The 18,147-nt window shown below is 32.3% G+C and overlaps 2 protein-coding genes and 1 non-coding gene across 5 annotated transcripts; 2 read left to right on the top strand and 1 right to left on the bottom strand.

Moving 5' to 3' along the window:
* Positions 1 to 5: 5 nt before the first annotated feature.
* Positions 6 to 16,483, bottom strand: LOC143187083 (uncharacterized). 3 transcript variants are annotated; one of them, XM_076391054.1, is made up of 6 exons: positions 16,362 to 16,483; positions 15,792 to 16,134; positions 15,407 to 15,660; positions 15,232 to 15,297; positions 9,675 to 15,086; positions 6 to 315 (listed from the first exon to the last, which is right to left on the bottom strand). In XM_076391054.1, exons 1-6 carry the CDS (start codon positions 16,408 to 16,410, stop codon positions 284 to 286), a joined length of 6,156 nt encoding a protein of 2,051 aa, XP_076247169.1. In that variant the 5' UTR covers positions 16,411 to 16,483; the 3' UTR covers positions 6 to 283. The 3 variants fall into 3 exon arrangements, with proteins under 3 accessions (XP_076247169.1, XP_076247160.1, XP_076247178.1); XM_076391045.1 differs by lacking the exon at positions 6 to 315 and adding an exon at positions 316 to 419; XM_076391063.1 differs by lacking the exon at positions 6 to 315 and adding an exon at positions 316 to 419 and having other exon boundaries at positions 16,220 to 16,433.
* Positions 4,906 to 9,000, top strand: Rexo5 (RNA exonuclease 5). The gene is made up of 10 exons (XM_076387909.1): positions 4,906 to 5,113; positions 6,028 to 6,203; positions 6,273 to 6,448; positions 6,514 to 6,760; positions 6,838 to 7,036; positions 7,125 to 7,350; positions 7,412 to 7,556; positions 7,626 to 7,876; positions 7,961 to 8,351; positions 8,428 to 9,000. The coding sequence occupies exons 2-10, from the start codon at positions 6,075 to 6,077 to the stop codon at positions 8,719 to 8,721; spliced, it is 2,058 nt and encodes a 685-aa protein (XP_076244024.1). The 5' UTR covers positions 4,906 to 5,113; positions 6,028 to 6,074; the 3' UTR covers positions 8,722 to 9,000.
* A 671-nt stretch (positions 16,484 to 17,154) lies between the features above and the next one.
* Trnak-cuu (transfer RNA lysine (anticodon CUU)) lies at positions 17,155 to 17,227 on the top strand. The gene has a single exon. It is a non-coding gene; the product is annotated as a tRNA-Lys (tRNA).
* The last annotated feature ends 920 nt before the right edge of the window (positions 17,228 to 18,147 follow it).

Here is an 18,147-nt window from a genome sequence, read left to right as displayed (position 1 = left end):
GCACCGTCTGACACCGCTAGCTTAGGGCTACCCCCACCATGGTGTGTTGCTGGTAAACCATCTGGTACACCTTTCTGATGGGTATGTCTTCTGGTACCAAGGTGTACCTCACCGTGTTCTCGTTGTCGGACTTTCTAAACACCGCACACACCGTCGCCCATCGAGCGTCTGTGTTCGTGGGCGAGACCGAAACGTGTGCTCGTGAACATCCCACCGCTGCTCCCATCAACATTGCTTTTGCAATGTTTTTCTCGTCCCTTGCCCTCCACTGCCATGGGCTCCTCTAATCCTCTGCTTTGGTAAAATTGCAACAACCTGGCGGAATGAATGGACAATCGAAGGGGACTTGTTTTTGTCTGTCTACTCTCGTTCTTTTGCGAGCTTTCAGGGTACGTCTGATATGGATGATGATGTGGTACCTGGAAACGGTTTTAGAGGATTGTAGCTGTGGTTTTGTCTGGAGGGATTTTTGGAAATTTTGAGACGGGGTTGGTGATAACTTTAGGATGAAATTTGTGATTTCTGTTGAGCTAAGAATTATTGTTTGATTGAGAATTTCTAAATTACTGAAAAATTCTTAAGGTATATATAAGTCTCTGCAATTGAATGTACATTACTAAAAAATAACAAATTATTTCTTTCTCGCCACACCGTTATTTGGCAAGGACTGTGTAGAAGAACCTTTACTTCTCATTTAAAGAAGAGTTACAGCAGTCTTTCTATATTTCCAGTGCATAAAATCGGAAGAAAAACACGAAACACTACGTTTCTGCTGCAAACGGTCGATTTAACATTCCTGTACCAATTCCCACTTGAATTTTGTATTATATCCAGCTAATTAATTAGTCAGGAATAATGACAATCAAATATCCTTCCTAATTATGCAATGCTGTCCAGAAATCTACTACATTTTTCGTTGTTTCCCGATATTTGAAGAAATTTTGACAAATCATTTCAAGAAGTATACGCAATGACACCTAATAAAATGTGTCTTTCCGATACTTGAACAGAGCACAGTACACAAGAGACTATCGTTGAAGTAACGTTACCTGTCTGCAGGAAATGACCAGCCAGGAGAACCGAGGAAGTTCGTATTACAGCGTTCGTTGATGGTGGAATAGGTACCGTATGCGTGACAGTGAACATAAAGAGAGGACCATCGAGAGAAATGATAGGAGGCATTGAAAGTCTTTTGTTTATCGACTTCCATTTAGTGGCATAAGCAACGGTCGAGTGCTTTCGAAATTTCACATCATTAATTCATTAAAAGACGTTCCTAATTGAACAGCCTCTTGTCTTGGCTTGACAGAGCATCCTACGAGGTCAATGGGTCCGAATATTATGCAAATTTTTGCGTGGTGAAACGATTCAGATTTCCAGGGCCAGCTGTCGAGGATGGCTTTGAGTTAGGAGAATGGAACAGAGAGTAAACAGTAAGCAATTGGGGCATGAATTAAGGGATATAAGATATGGGGTGTGAGGTATGGGATATGGGATATGGGTTATAGGGTATGAGATATGAGGCATGGAATATGGAATATAGAATATGGGATATGGGACATGAGATATGGGAAATGGAAAATAGGATATGAGATATGAGATATGATGTGTAGAGTGTGGAGTATGGGATATGGGATGTGGGGTATGGTGTATGGTGTATGAAGTATAGGACATGGGACATGGGACCTTCTAACGAAACGATCAGCACACCACGATGGTAGCGAAGCAACTAAGGAATTTGTTGACATAGGGAACATTTATAACTTCACGATCAAAACAGAGGAATGATGTAAACAAAGTTGACATTTTATTGAAATTGCAATATTAATCTAATGAAGATTGATATATCGGAAAAAATAATAATCATAGCAACAATATAGTTATATGTATATATGCACATCGTCTATGTACATTGTTAACAATTATATCGCTGAAGGAAACAGCTGCTTTGTGAGAGTAAACGTTCAGAGTGTCACTCTATTTTATGTTATATAATTACAGACAGAAAGATGTTTACAGAAACTTTCGACTTCTCGTTAATAATCTTTTATTGGTATATGAAACCCAGACGAATATAATTTATAATGATTAGTAGATAATAAAGCCTTTCAACTTTTTACTAATCTTCACTCATTTTTACGTAATATATATCACTTAAACGGCCCAATGGCCAACCGTGTCCTGGTACCTGAACACCGACGATAATTTTACTTCATTTCAAACGTCAATTTTAATGCAGTTGAAAACAAAAACTAGAGTCATAAATTAGTTATTGGGGTATGTTCAATTATTGGGACCTCATAATTTAAATATCGAAACACTTAGCATTTGAAGTGTTCAAAGTTCAGGTATTGGAATATTTACTTCATCCACGAGAAAACCGTTAATGGTGGAATATCTTTTTAAGAAATCAATATCTGTTCTTCTGCAACTGTATTCGATGATATCGCTGACAATCAACGAAATTGCATAACTGAAATTTACAGTGAAGCGTATATTGAACTGCAGACTCTCTTTCACTTTCATTGATCGTGTTAAACGCTTCGATGCTGAAGATTGTTTTTTCAAAAGTGCCAAACATATCAAACCACAACAATCTTTACACTTTCTTCTCTCTTTCACTGGCGAACGATGATTAAACGTCGTATCTGGCATTTCATGCAACGTATTGTGCTTCGAATACAATTATTATGTTCGAGTTAATCTCTATAGTTTCGCTTCGATAGGATTTACGGATTTTCATTCGCGCGGCTGAACTAATATTTAACACTTTGCTAGTGTAGCATAATCTGGGTTAGGTCATGATCAGAGAAACTACAATTTGCTATCATATTTTGGAAGCTGCGTATAATTTCAAATCTTCAATCAAAGAATCAATTGAATTAATAAAAATTCAAGCTAAAAACTGAATGAAAAAAGAATCATCACCTCAATCTACTTATCTATCATTCTAAGCCGATTTCTAAATAAAACGTTAGTGAAGAACCTAATTGCCGGATCTAATTATCAGATTAAAATTATCAAGTTTCACAGGCGTATAGATTTGGTACATTCAAAGCAAATAGCAGTACCTTAAATTGCTTCAGTTAATCAATTAAACATTTCAGCCACACGAATTCTTCAAACAAGCGTCCCAAGAGAGATTCTGAAACAAGAGCTAATATTATGGAACAAAAAATGGGAGGAAATATTAATTTAAAAACCATCATGCTTTCACTTCATTTCCCAGTGAGCTCTGCCGGCGCTCATCCAATCAGAACCAGTCGAACTGTTTAGGAACGAGAAGACGAGCAAGGATTGTAAATGCCTGTACAAACTGTGACGAACCGATGGTAGAGAAAGTGGGAAACGTACTCCCGCGAGTAATCGCACGACCATCGTAAATCCTAGATTCGTCGTCTTATACGATTACGAGTAACACGTACTAGGAAGTACACGTTCACGAATTATTCTACACAACTCGCGCCTTCTTCAACACCGAATATCACCACTTAATTCATGTAATAATTGGAAACGAATATAAGCAAATTGGATGTGCTACGTCTTATGTATAGTTCAATATAAATTAAGCAGCGCAAGAATAAAAGTTTCACCTATTTACTACTTCATCAAAATTTATATGTACATGTCGTATGAAAATTTTCCTTTTCTTTAACACATAATTGTAAAATATTGTACAGTATAAAGCTAGTTTCGTTTTAATAAACAAATTACTAAAAAGTGGTTAAATATTCAATTATTTTGGTATCAAGAATTTGAATATTCTAACATTTCAAAAAACTCAATTGAGGCACTGTTATTGTTAGACCTAACAAGTATCGAATATCTTCCATAGGAAAAGGCTTCATCGTAATACTCCGCGAGCTACTTCGCGAAGAAAGAAATAGATTCAAGGGAAAAAATATGTTTTCACCGCGCGGGTGGGGAATGCACGCCGATGCATAAAGCGCATAATCGTAGCCGCTTAGATTCTTTTGATCTTCTCCGTGTATAATGTATCGTAAGTGCATGCTTGTGTCACTGTTGTGAATACTCGCTTTCTCCGACAGTAACGTATCTACGATCTGTTTCCAGAAAGAATTTCAAATAACAATAATAATTTCCCGAAGTACGTTCATTCACATTTTGTTCCTTTCATTTGCAGTGCTATTCAAATTTCTACAACTACTTAAATTTATATTCGTAATAGGAACTTGAATTGTTACTCAAGAAAATTTCTACAAAGAAAAGATATCCAAAAATTTTAATAATCATTAATTATTGTGAATATTCTTTAGGAGAATAATTAAAGTAGAAAATGAAAATTAGAGAATTATTAAGTATTATCGAATTTATATGTAAGAACCAAAAACATTACGCTCCTGAACAGGGAAAGGCGCGCTGTCTATTTCTCACACATATGATACAAAGCATATAATTTCAAATAACCGCCAGTAATATACTTTTAGACCGCAAAACAAGGTCAAGAATAGAGTATTTGAATTTTATTAATCATATAGAAAAATTTGTTATACAATCATTTTGAGGAGCACCTTTCAACTAACAACGCGGGAAAATCTTAAATTATGGAACATAATTTATATCTCAAGCTATAGTAAAAATATAGAATTAAATACAAGTATGAAAAATTGCTTAGTCTACAAAATGTTTTAAAAGATTCAAAAAATATCGAATAAGAAAAGCCAGAAGTATTAAATTGAATTTTACTTGTCTGTAGGGGTTTACAGGATTTTTTCGAAATATCAACTCATCAACTTATTTAATTTTTAGTTTGATAAATTTAGCAAAAAATGTTGAATTTTCATATGCACGTGTATGGATTCAAAATTTAAAAGTAACACGCATGCCTTTAATATTTATAATGTTATGTGCTGACCTCTAGCGATGCAAAGTTCCAGAGTGAAAAGCAGCATGTGTTCTGTAGTGCACTATGCTGTTTACGTGTTTTTATTCAGAAATATTCAAACTTTTTAAGTGAATACATTTATTTTTAATCAGGTTGATAATAACGATATCCAGTCATTGTGTTTACTATATGAAGTTGTACAATAAATTCTTTTATTGTATCGAAACTACAGGGTGAAAACACATAACCTTTAAAGGATCAATGATGGTACTATTTTCATTATTTCGTCTAATGAACTTCGAACGAACGAACGAAAAATATAAATTTTACTAAACTTAATGCATTTTTTATTGTGAATATTTCCTTTTTTTCTATTTTTAAAAGCGATAAATATAGCTAAATTAGTTTCATCTTTGTGGTTATTTAAACGATTGTATGGCCTTTCAGTTTAAAGCGATTATTACTTTTTTTACGTACATTCGTTAATTAAAACAGTAAAAGAATTAAGTATTTCTAGATCTAGGGTTTTATAATTATTAATCACATTCTATATAATTATGAGCAAAACATATGCTGTGCCATTTATCAAGTGGCATTTTTAGAGTTAACAATGGATGGTAACCAAGTAATGGAAAGAAAAACGATAAAACTGGTTATAGATAAACTACTATAGTAAAAATCAAATTGAAAGATTACCTTGCAAACTTTTGTCACATGAAATCCAAGAGCTTAATCTTTGAATTTTCATATAACCAAATGTATTTATTTATTAGGGGTTATATCTGACCCTGTCATCTATCTTCATATGCAGAAATGTATGATATTTGTATAATATTACATTTAACACAAGTCTCTTTTCATCTTTTACAATTTTCAGGTAATCTTATTCAATGCTCCATTTTAAATATTTCTTATATAATCCTCATAAATAATCTTCTTTTTCCATTATATTCAAAAGATGTAAATTTATTGTATAACTTTACAGCCTTTTTACTTTGTAGCTTCTGTCAAAAAATTTATCCATTTTGAAGTTTATATTTATACTCTTTTATTTAAGAAAAGTCTAAATTCATATTTTATTCTTGCCTTACTTATTCTAAAGAATAAGATTTATGTCTTAAATATTGTTTATTTAAATTTTTTATAAACATAAACCACAAACTTTTTCTGTATATTCAAAGGTATATAACTGTAATTTCTTTAAAACAAGATATAAAAAGAAAATATCATGAAGAATTTAACAACAAAACAATTACAACGAATAGAAAAAAAGAAAAAGAAGATGGCTGCACTTCTGGAAATTACTAAATTAAATGACAAGGATAGAGAAGCAAAAATACTTGCTCTTAAGAAAGCTGTTAGTATAGTGAACAAGATGTTTATATCCTGAGTTCCATAATTTAATTGAGCATGAATATTATTTTAGGCTGAAGAAGCAGAGCAGTCAAATGATACAGACAGTAGTGAAACTTGTACAGAAGAAAGCTCAAAGCGTAAACGACCATGTAATGAAGATCTGAATGAGACATACTTAGAAAATTCTACTCAAGAAGATGTGGAAACTAATGAACAATCAGATCCTCTTAGTAACAAAAAACCTAGGTTTGTAAAAATTGATATAAAGTAATATATATTATTTAAGTATTTAAATAATTCTTACATTACAGATTAAATGAAGATGACTATAAAAAATTAAAACAACAATTAAGGGAACGCAAAAAGAAACTAAAACAGTTACCTCGATTTCGTTTAAAAGGAGTTGGCGAAAATGCTAGTTTAACTATTAATAGTAAAAGTGAAAATAGGATTCCTATTTTTCTTAGTGATGTACAACATTTATTACTATATTCATTACACGGTCATTATTCGCCTTACATGCCAACAAGATGGTGTCAACTTGAAAAATACAATAAGGTATATAGGAAATGTTAAGAACATATAGATTGGATCTTGAAAATTGTTCTAAATTTGACAAATGAACATTTATAAAGGTCACACATACCGTGGTTCTTATTGTCGAAGGGCTTTCTTTATATCATTTCATGGCTTATGAAAGTATGTTTTCGCATATCACGACGCATTTGGAACATCGCGTGGAAGTAGTAACGCCAGCAGCATATGGAGGATCAGTAATAGAAGATCTAGCAGCTGTTCCCATGACTGGGGTACAAAGTGATAGACTAATTAAACGTACATATGTTTTAATATAACTTGAATTGTATATAACTATAATTGTTATAACAAAAATCGTAAAAGTAAATACTAAATTATTTTTCAGAGTATGGATCATTAGAAGCTGCTTTGCAAAGTACAGGAGACGTAATAAAATTATTAAGAACTGTTTTCCCGGTACAACATTCTGCGGCTATTAATAATGAATCTATTAAACAAGAACCTGAACTACCAACAACTGATAAGTTTCCTCGAACACAGTTACTACTGTCCTTATGTCAAATGGTTGAAGAAAATTATCCAGTACCGCTACGGGGTGAATTAGCAAAGAAGTTAGTATTAATGTATCCTTAAATTTCTATTGTTAACTATAATTAAATATTTAATGTTTAGGTATGGAAACTATGTAATGACAAAGGATGCGTATATAGAAGCGAATGCAAAGTCTCCGATGTTTGGTTTGGACTGTGAAATGTGTAGGACAACCTCTGGAGAATTAGAACTGACTAGAATATCTCTTGTCGATGAAGGCATGAATGTAAGTATAAAATTAATATTATTGGAATGAATAAATACATACAAAAATTCTATTAAATCCTTATCACAGATTATTTACGATAGTCTGGTGAAACCGGAAAATCCTATCACAGATTATCTCACTCGATTCAGTGGTATAACAAAAGAAATGTTGGATAATGTCACAACTACTCTATCCGACGTTCAACAAACTTTACGAAAATTACTTCCTGCAGATGCTATTCTTGTAGGGCAAAGTTTAAATTTTGATCTTCATACGTTGAGAATGATGCATCCATACATTATTGACACATCTGTAATATTTAATATTACTGGAGATAGGTAATTACCTATTACTGATCCTAGTTTTGCTATCAAAAAATATATTTTCTCAAAATACTATATGATTTCTTATGTTCGATACAGATACAGGAAAACAAAATTACAAACTTTAGCAAGAGAATTTCTCGGGGAGAGAATACAGGAAAGTAAAGCTGGGCATTGTTCGACTGAAGATTCAAAGGCTTCTTTGAAATTAACACAATTAAAATTAGCAAATAGCGTGGATTATGGAGACGCCGTATTGCTTGGTCGATGTGACATGGAAGTATTAAAAATGGAAACAGAAAAACGTAAGGATTATAAAACACTGAAAGCAGAAATGCGAAGATATGCTACTTCGATCTTCAAACATGTAACGAAGCGCCAAAAAACAGCTGCAGTTGTGGGAAATGAAGAAATTATGAATGAATACTCTAAATATTTAATTCCTTCTATTAATATTATGGATGATAAAAATTTTAGCAAAGATGATCAAGTATGTATTTTTATTTTTGTTAAATTTACGTATTAACCGCTATTTATTCTACAAAAAATTTTTACTTTTATTGCAGCTACGACTTGTAGTTGCGGATAATGATAAACAAGCTGTAATAAGAACTTCTCAAATAGCAATGGAACATGCTTTTACCTTATGTCATGTGAGAATAGAGGAAGAAAAATTAAAAACTGATCAAATAGAAAAAACTTTTCGTATTGTAAATAAGTGGGTTCACAAACTGTGGAAAAATATGGCAGTAAATGGTTTAGCATGTGTTGTATTCGCGGGAGAAAACAACGCAGCAAATGGTGCATGTTTTCTGAATCTGAAGAGAGAAGTACCTGAAGATTGTGTAATACGTGCTTGAAACAACACTTATTTCTACACTAATATTTCATTTAAGAAACAATCATTTAAAAATGTTATAATTCTAGTAATATTAATACCAATTTCAGGCCAACACACAAAACTAGAAAACAAGATTGTTACTCAATAATCAATTTCCATTTCGATGATTATTTGCTAGAAATGTACAACCATTATATCGTTAATAAAGTTTTTTTATACTGTATCAATGAATTTAATAAGAATTTCAGAAAGTGCATAAGCTCTATTTTTTTTTAAAATTAGAGAATTATGAACTAGAGTCCAAATTGAAGAAAATATTAGAGGTTGTTTTGTTTTATTTTTAAATTATATTTAAATGTTTCTTTTTTATATGAAAATGTATATTTCTATTATAATTTGAAATATTCACATATTACTTATAAAAAAACAATAAAGTTGGGATTCACAAATATTCACAAATGGATATCTGTAATGCTTTATTTTTATCCTGTATCTTACTTTTACTTTGACGCACCGATCTTACGATAATAAAAACATTTTATCCCACTTTAGTAAAGATTCCACAGTATTTACTAAAATGCAGCAACAATTCATATTTAAAAATGTACATTACTTACAACACTAGATTACAATAATTACTGTTTAATACTTCGAATAGTTATAAGATATAAAAACATAATAATTATTAGTGGGTGTACCCAAGCACTGAGTTCCAAAAGATAGGCACAAGTAAGTAATGAATCAATAAAAGAATAAAAATTATCAAAATATATTGAAAACAAATACATTAACACACAAAACTAACAAAAGGTAGAAAGATAATCCAACAGTTATACTTGTTTTAGGCTTAAAATATAATATTACTTTCTTTAGTAATATCTAATTCGATATTCTATACTACTTATAGGTCGTGTTATATGAATAAACTAAATTTAACGGCTTATTACGGTTTATTACAAAACTTATCTTTACCTGATGCTTTTTGTTTCTCTAAATACATCAAGTAAGCTGATACAGGTTGACGAGAATTCCTAGCAAGCATTTTTTGTCTAAACGATGCTATTTCTGGAACTTTCCTCTTCTTCTTAATCTTCTGAAGATTGACAATATCAAATTGAGTTGTGCTACCATAGGAACTTAATGAATTAAAATCGTCTTCGACGCGTACAGTTTTAGTTCCTTTGGTCTTTAAATCAAACATTGAACGAGACGGTATGATTTGATCATCAGACTTTGACAATTTTCTCTTTTTCCGTGGATTCGATGGCACGTCTGACAGGTTCTCGAGAATTTCATCAGGCAGTCGCTTAATACTTCTTTTCTCTACTTCTGATTTATTAGATTTTTTCGCTAAATTCTTAGATTCCAATTTCTGAATTTTAATTTCCTTTTCTTTTAGCATTCTCTCTACGTGTTCCTGTTGTTTTTTCTTCTTTATTTCCTTACTAGCTTTAACACTATCTGAAGCACGTTTCACCATTTCTAACGCTTCATCTCGAGCCTTAGAAAATGCCACTATCTCTGGCCCTTCATCTGAATCTGATACTACATTACTAGATCGTTGTAACGTATCAGTTACCGGAGCAGATTTTTCTTTACTTTTTGAAACATTCTCTGCTGATAATTTTTGTTTCTTTTTGGATAATTTCTTAGGCGAATCTTCTTTGTTTGCTACATCAACAGCTTTTGATAATTTCTTCTTTTTCTTAGGTAATGTTTCTATTGAAGTTGTATCTTGGAAAGCGGCATCCTTTAATAATTTTTGTTTCTTCTTAGGTACTGTTTCTATTGACATTTCTTCATTTTGCAAAAGAACTTCTTTAGACAATTTTTGTTTCTTCTTAGGCAATTTTTCAGTAGAAAGTTCCTGAGGTTTTCCATCTTTCTTCTCCTTTTTAGCTTTCTTCTTCATAGATATTTGGATTTCGTCGTCATGTTCAAGCTTCTTACCTTTCTTTTTCTTCTTTTTTACCTCATTATACATTTCATCATTATTTTCTGTTTTTGTTTCGATAACATTTTCATGTGACTCTTCCTGTACAGACTCTGTAACTTCAACTTGCATCTTCTTTTTCTTCTTCCTCTTTTTCTTGTCTACAGGTATTTCTTCCTGTTCATCATTCCCATCAGGAGTACCAGTAGAATTGCTGCGATTCTGTTTCGTTTTTGTAATTGACGAATCTGTATTTTCTTCCAAATTGTCTTCAATAAACTGAACGGGAGTAGTTTTGTCTACTTTTGACTTCTTCCGTCTCTTACGTTTCTTTTGATCATCAGTCTTTAATATATTATCAGCTACTTTCAACAATTTTTTTTCTAATGATTTATTTACTTTTTCAGTGGCTTCTGAATTCGATCCTTCCTCGTCTATATTTTCTTTCTGAATGATTGTGCTGTTGTTCATCAACTTCTTAAAATTATCACTTAATTTCAGTTCTGGCGCTGTGTCATTCAATTTATCTTTCCTCAAATGTTTTACTGTGGGTGATTCACTATATGGGGTCACTGTAGTTTTATTTAAATTTGTTATTTTAGAAGATATGGGTTTTGAAACATTTGTTTTTTCTACTAATTGAATTAATTCAGATGGAAGACTTCTATGCATAAGATTTTCTTTATCTTTTATTTTCTTTAATTTCTTCGAACTATTTTCCATTTTTAATGTTGTATCATCAACTTTCTTTTTCTGTGAACGTGTATCGTCTATAATATCATCAGTTACATCTAATGCATTTAAAGTGATACTAAACCTCTTTTGCTTAGAATTTACTTTTGGAGTACTACATTCCATTGATTTATTTAGCTTCTGCAATTTTTTATTAAGTATCATTGGAGATTTGTTTAATGATTGCTCGATATCATCTGTAACTTCGTTAGACATTCGCTTCTGTTTTAGCTTTTTCATTTTAAGAGAACTTGAAAGAGATATGTTTGATACGTTATGTTCCTTTTCGCCCTTATCCGTCAAAGATGCATCTGGTTTAGAATTGATAGAATTTCTTGATTTACGTTTTTTGTTAGAAGTATCTAACGATTTATTTGCTTTTTGAACATGTTCTTCTTCTTCTAGGTTTTCTTCCTTTTCAGTCATTTTTTCTTCTATTTCTTCTTCAACGTCATCTACTTCTTGCTCCACCTGCATTTCTTCATCTTGTTCTTCTGCCGCTTCTTTATCTTCATCATTCTCTGATTCTTCTACATTTTTATCCTTTCCATTTTCTATTTCTTCCTTCTCTTCTTCACTCTCGTCTTCTTCTATTTCCAAGTCTTTCTTTTCTTCTTCGCATTCTTCTTGTTCTATGCCATCACCCTCCTCTTCTTCAGATTCCTCTTCCTCTTCAACCTCATCATCATCAACCACAAAGTCTATGAGATCAGCTCCGTCATCTTCTGGATCTGAAGATTCTGTTTCTGATGCCCTACAATCATCTCCTGGTACATCATCATCAGAAAACTGAAATGTGTCTTTACCAGAAAGATTGTATTCATTTGCAATGTCTGAGTCTATACTTTGGCTAGATTCATTTTCATTATCAGTATCACTATCACTTACTCTACCAAACAAAAATTTAGGTAATGTTACACTTTCACCCTGTGAATCTTCTGAGTCAACATTACTTCTATTGACATCAGAATCTGACCCTTCTACTGTTAAGGATTGGAATGTTTTTTTAATAGAACTATTCTTCTTTTTATCATCTTTAAATATCTCAGTTTCGCTATCAGATATTTGGTTTACATTTGCGTCCAGCTGCTTTGGTTTTATTCTTTTCTTCGAAGATCTATTTGAAGACTGATTTTCGGCATTTTCTTTGACACCCGTTTCATTTTCTTCAAGTTTCGATTTATTCAAAGATTTTCTTTTCTTTGCAGACTCCGTCCTATTAGATTTTTCAAGTTCTTCATTTACATTTTGAACAGATTTATTAAGCGATTTTCGTTTTTTTGAAATATCTCCACATAAATTGCTTTTATTTAAGGATGAATTAGCAGATGATTTATTTAAATTTTCTTGTATTTTTATACTTTTACGTGATGTAGATAGGGTTTCCTTTTCAACGACGGACTGGTCATTAGTTTCTTTCGTCATGGATTTTCTTTTACTCACATTTTTTATGTCTTTTTCTTCTGCATTTTCATCATCCGAAGAGTAATCTGTACCTTTTACGCTTTCTGCTACATCTTTTGTATCTTCTACAGCTTGTACTGCATTTTCTTCTACATCTACATCTTCTACATCTTCTGCAACTTCCTTGTCTTCAATTTCTTTTTGCTGGATAGATTTTCGTTTACTACTTGTATTTAAAGTTTTATTTTTACTGGTATTCATCTTTGATTCATCTCTAAATGAATTCATCAATTTTTCTTCTTGTTGTGCTTTTAAAGAATCTCTTCGCGATTTCATTAAAACAGTATCATCTGAATCATAATCAAACACATCTTTTTCCTTTTCTGCTTTTATATTTTCAGCAGCTAACCAAGCTTCTCTGTCGACTAAAACAAGATCACAATCAGTTTCGCTTTCATTCTCCAGTCGTTCCGTAGACATTGAATGTAGTGAGTCTTTATCAATATCAGTATTCTTTTCCTTCCATTCGTCGGCTGGAATGTCTTGAAATAAATTTTCTGTATTCGTATCTGAATCGTTATCATCCACTTCCATATTCTCCTCCTGATTTTTCTTACATTCTTCTTCATTTTCTTCAGACTTTTCTTGTTCGTTGCGTGACTGTGCTTTATCTACAATTTGTTTCTCCAAAGATGAAGAATTATCCAACGTGGAAGTTTTTTCTGACAGTTCTTTCTCAGGTACTTCTTCAGAAGCCTCAACTGGAGTCTCTGTAACAGCAGAAGATTGAGTAAGTTTAACGGGATCACTTACATCATCTTCATTTTTATTAATAGATGTAGAAGTTTCTGAACTTGTACAAGCCTTCTCTAAGGACTGCCGTATCGTACTATCAGAAGTTGACAAATTATTCGTTTTTTCTAAACCCGCTAAATTATCTACAGTAGTTTCATCTTCTAAAACAGCGGAGGATTTATTATTTGTGTCTAAAGACGCATTCAATGACTCTGAACAAATGTCAGTCTTTTGTTTTATTGCATCAATTTTCTCTTTCTCCTCTATTGTTTCATGCTCATCCTTTGTAGATGTATTTTTACTTGTATTATCTTGTTCTACATTTTCATGTTCATCTGTAGTTTCTTTTATATGTGAAGTTGAAACATCCATTTTAACATTTGAATCTTCGTTACATTCATTATCTAAACTACTCTCCTGTACTGATTCGTTTTCTTTGTTATCAGTTTTACTTATATCTTCCTCAGAATTTTTACATTCATCTGTAGTTTCCTCTATATGTGAAGGTGAAACATCCAATTTCATATTTAAATCTTCATTACATTCATCATCCAAATCGCTTTCTTGTATTGATTCTTTCTCCTTGTTATCGATTTTATTTGTATTATTTTCCTCAGTATTTTCATGTTCATCTGTAGTTTTATTTAATTCTGAAGTTGGAACATCTGTTTTGACATTTATATCTATATTAGATTCGTCCTCCAAACGAGTTTCCTCTATTGATTCTTTTTCTTTGTCAACTATGTTACTAGATTCGTGACTGTCTACTTTATTTATATTCTCTGTACATTCTACAATTTTAATGCTACTGTCTAAGCTTGAACTTGAACTCATTTCTATAGGTGAACCATTTTTATCTGAACTTTCATTGTGTGGAGTTCCAGTTAATGATTCTGTGTCTGTACTTATTGTTAATTTTTGCATAGTATCAGAGCTATCTCCATCATCTTCATGTATTGATGTATTTATTTTGGTAGTTGAATTATTGGCTGCATCATTATCGTTAGTACATTCTTTTGTAGTATCATTATTGTCTGCAATCTCTAACAATTCTTTCGAATGGCGACGCTTTATCGTTAAATTCGTTTCATTAATAGATTTACATGATTCTTTCGTAGATTTAGTAGCGATTACATTATTTAAAGATAGTGGTTTTGGACTTTGTAATACACTAGAAGCTGTGTCTTCCCTACCTTGCAAATCACTAATAATATTTACTTCTTGATTCTCTTTATTATTAACATCTTCATTTTGTTCTTTTAGTGAATCATTCAATAAGTTTTCAATTTTTAACCCTAACTCCTTAGATGCATCCTGATTAGCATGAGTAACAACTAATTGAGATGTGTTACCTGCTGCTGATTCCGTTTTCATTACACTATCAACAGAGTTTTCAGTGTTTTCTACATTTTGATTGATAGTTGGCACTATTTTTTCATCATCAACGGGTACGTTCGTTTTAACATCTTCAAAAGTATTTGAAGGAGGCTTGTCAGCAGCATTGTTATGTGCTTCCTTGACTGTTATAAACGTAAATACACGTTAATTATTTTTACTACGATGTAACAACGTAATATTATTATGATTTAAAAAGAAATAAAACAAAATTTTTATAAAGATTTGTAGAATTATACAACACAAACAAGGAAAACAAACTAAACTTACCACATATGGTATCTTCTGTATTCTTCTCATCTATATTGTAACTTTTACCAAGTTTGTCTTCTGAAACTGATATTTAATTTATTTATAATATGTTAATTACAAGTTATGTCCAAAACTTAGTACAATATATTTGTAAATGATACAAAATTATTGTGTATTCTAAAACCTAATATACCTGTCTCATTAACTTCTGCAAGATTAGGTAAAGTACGATCTAATGCTACAACAGGAATCCTCATACGTTCTTCTTTTTCCTCTAAAACAGTTGCTTCTGAAGGTAACATTGATGTTCGTCTTCTGACTCTTGTGGGTGTTCCTTTTACTTCCATATTTTCTGGTTCCGCAGAACTGGCTCTTGTTCTGCGTGTTGTCTTAGGTTTAGATGTTGGTGGTGATTTGGCTTCTGAACCAGCTCTTGTAAATCGCTTACTAATCATATAATAAAAAAGTATTCAGTTACTAAATACAGGCCTGCCTTTGCATAAAGTATATTCCTTTCAAAATTATGTCAAACACAATGTAATCAGAATAATTGTTGAACCAGTTCTCATTCTAAGTACCTTGTTCGATTACTAGCTTTGCTCAGTAGATCGCTAGCAGCACTGCCTTTAGTCTTTTTTGTAGGTGTAGAAAGAAGTTCTGCCTCTGTAGCTTCACTCATGTCTGAAGCAACAGAATTTCTTCTGGACCTTAGGGTTCTGCTTTTTTCAGCTGCAGTAGTATTATCCATGGTAGCCGTTCGTCGTCTCGTGGCTCTCAACTGAGTATTACTAACACTGCTAGCATCACTTAAAGGCGATTCAGGTGAGGATTCATTTTGTTTCACAGCCGGCTTGATTCGTGTACTACGACGCAGCGGAGAATCAAGGGCGAGGGAGCCGGCAAGACTTCGAGTCCTACGACCTGAAAATACACAGTACATATGAAGAATGAAACAAGGAACGTTCGCTCAGATCTCGTCGAATACACGTTTTTTACTTGACGTAACTTTAAAACAAGAATAGCACAGTGTCACGCGTGTTAAAGTTGATAAAACTACAATATTCGATACAGAATCAGCCGTTACACAGTCAATGACTAGTCGAACCGCGTGCGCATATTCGACGCTAAAAAAAGCGAAAAATACAAACCAGCTTTTACTTCGAACTCTTCATCAGAATCTTTTACGGACCGTGACATTTTAGCTATCGCTTGAAGCACGCATCAGGCAGTGATACACACGAAAAAAAAAATAAAATGCAAGTCGATATCTTCGTACTTATAAACACGTGTTAACGCCCGAATTCAAAATCACGACACACTGGACGTCCTTGCTGCATTGCGCGCAAGACATCCGCCGTGAACCTTGCTGGCAGAGACACCAAGCGACAATGTTCTGCTTGCGAGATTTCGATTTTCTTGAATTCGTTCAAGAATTATTCACTGAATTCTTAAAAATATTCGAAGACAAACATACAATGACTGCTGTGAAAAGTACAGGAATGTCTGACATGATTAATGTAGGGTAATCAAACTCTGTGTTGATTAGAAACAGTTCTACAAAACAGTTGTCCTATGAGAAAATGCGCGGGAAATTACGATTTAAGGTATTGATTAAATTTCATGGACCTTCAGATTTGGAAAAACAGAATTCAATTAATATACGAAAGAATTTTTCGAATATCCTTAAATCAATGTCACAAGGTATACTGTTTTAAAAAAGTACACTGTTTTATTTTTATAATAAGGAAGAAAAAACTTTGTAGTATAACAGTACATTTTTCCACAGATGACGCTTCATATATTGCTATATTGTAATATACTTGTGTTTCTATACATTTACAAATTATTGACGACTGATATATTTATAGAATGTAATTATTTTCTTTTCGTAAGTACATGGTGATGACCTCAAAAATTACAACTTTAAAATTGTTTCCAGATGCCCGGCTAGCTCAGTCGGTAGAGCATGAGACTCTTAATCTCAGGGTCGTGGGTTCGAGCCCCACGTTGGGCGATTTCTTTTTTTCTTAATCATATTTTTATTTTAAAATTAATTTTCAACAGATGTGAAGAATTTGGTTTTTGTTTTTTTGTTAGAAATAAATCCATTACAGAAATAAACTTTAAAAAGCCTTCTAAATTACGTTAGTAATACAAAATATAGGAGTATTATACCTATACGAAATTTGTATTTTATCAGAATGAAGAAGGTAAGTTCATATATTTAAATACTTAATAATTACCTGCTTATCTATTTTCTAAAAATTAGTTGTTAGAATTAAAAAAAAGAATATGAATTTAGAAAACAAGTAAAAGATTGAAGATCAGTAAAAATGAATGTCTCTATGTGTAACAATAAGTTTGATCATGTAATACACAAGAAAACGTTCTTACAAAAAATAACATAGGTTCAATGTAGTAGTATATTAGTTCGTGTGGTAGTTATCACTAACATTTAGTGAAAGGTCGACTTCGAACTGAAGAGTGTGTTGACGAAATGTGTTTCTTACGGGAAAGTGGACCGTGTAAATGTCAAAAAAGATCCTCAGCTCAATGATTCACACCGTTTATCGTTTTCAGTGATTTACATATGATATAAACGGGAAAATGTATACAACTGATAAACAATACACCCTAAGAAAAGACTGACATCAGTCGAGTTTCTTCAGCGATGGAAATGTGTAGTGCACTGAAAATTGTGGTTTCGTATTCGACACTTTAAAAGTGAAATGTCCGAGTTAAAACATAACGAAAATGTCAAAGGTGTCAAAGTTAAGTGATGCACTTTTTGTACTGTCAGTTAAGGTCAAGTAATATTTGTATTTTTACTTTTATTTCTAGATAATAGAGTCTACAGAAACGGAAATGCGTTAATAAGTGTACTCCTCCATATTTGCGGATTTTCAGAAAAATAATCAATGGCGAAGTTGTAAG

Source organism: Calliopsis andreniformis, chromosome 2, assembly GCF_051401765.1.
Source record: "Calliopsis andreniformis isolate RMS-2024a chromosome 2, iyCalAndr_principal, whole genome shotgun sequence".
Lineage (NCBI taxonomy): Eukaryota > Metazoa > Arthropoda > Insecta > Hymenoptera > Andrenidae > Calliopsis > Calliopsis andreniformis.
This window is presented reverse-complemented; position numbering and strand designations above follow the sequence as displayed.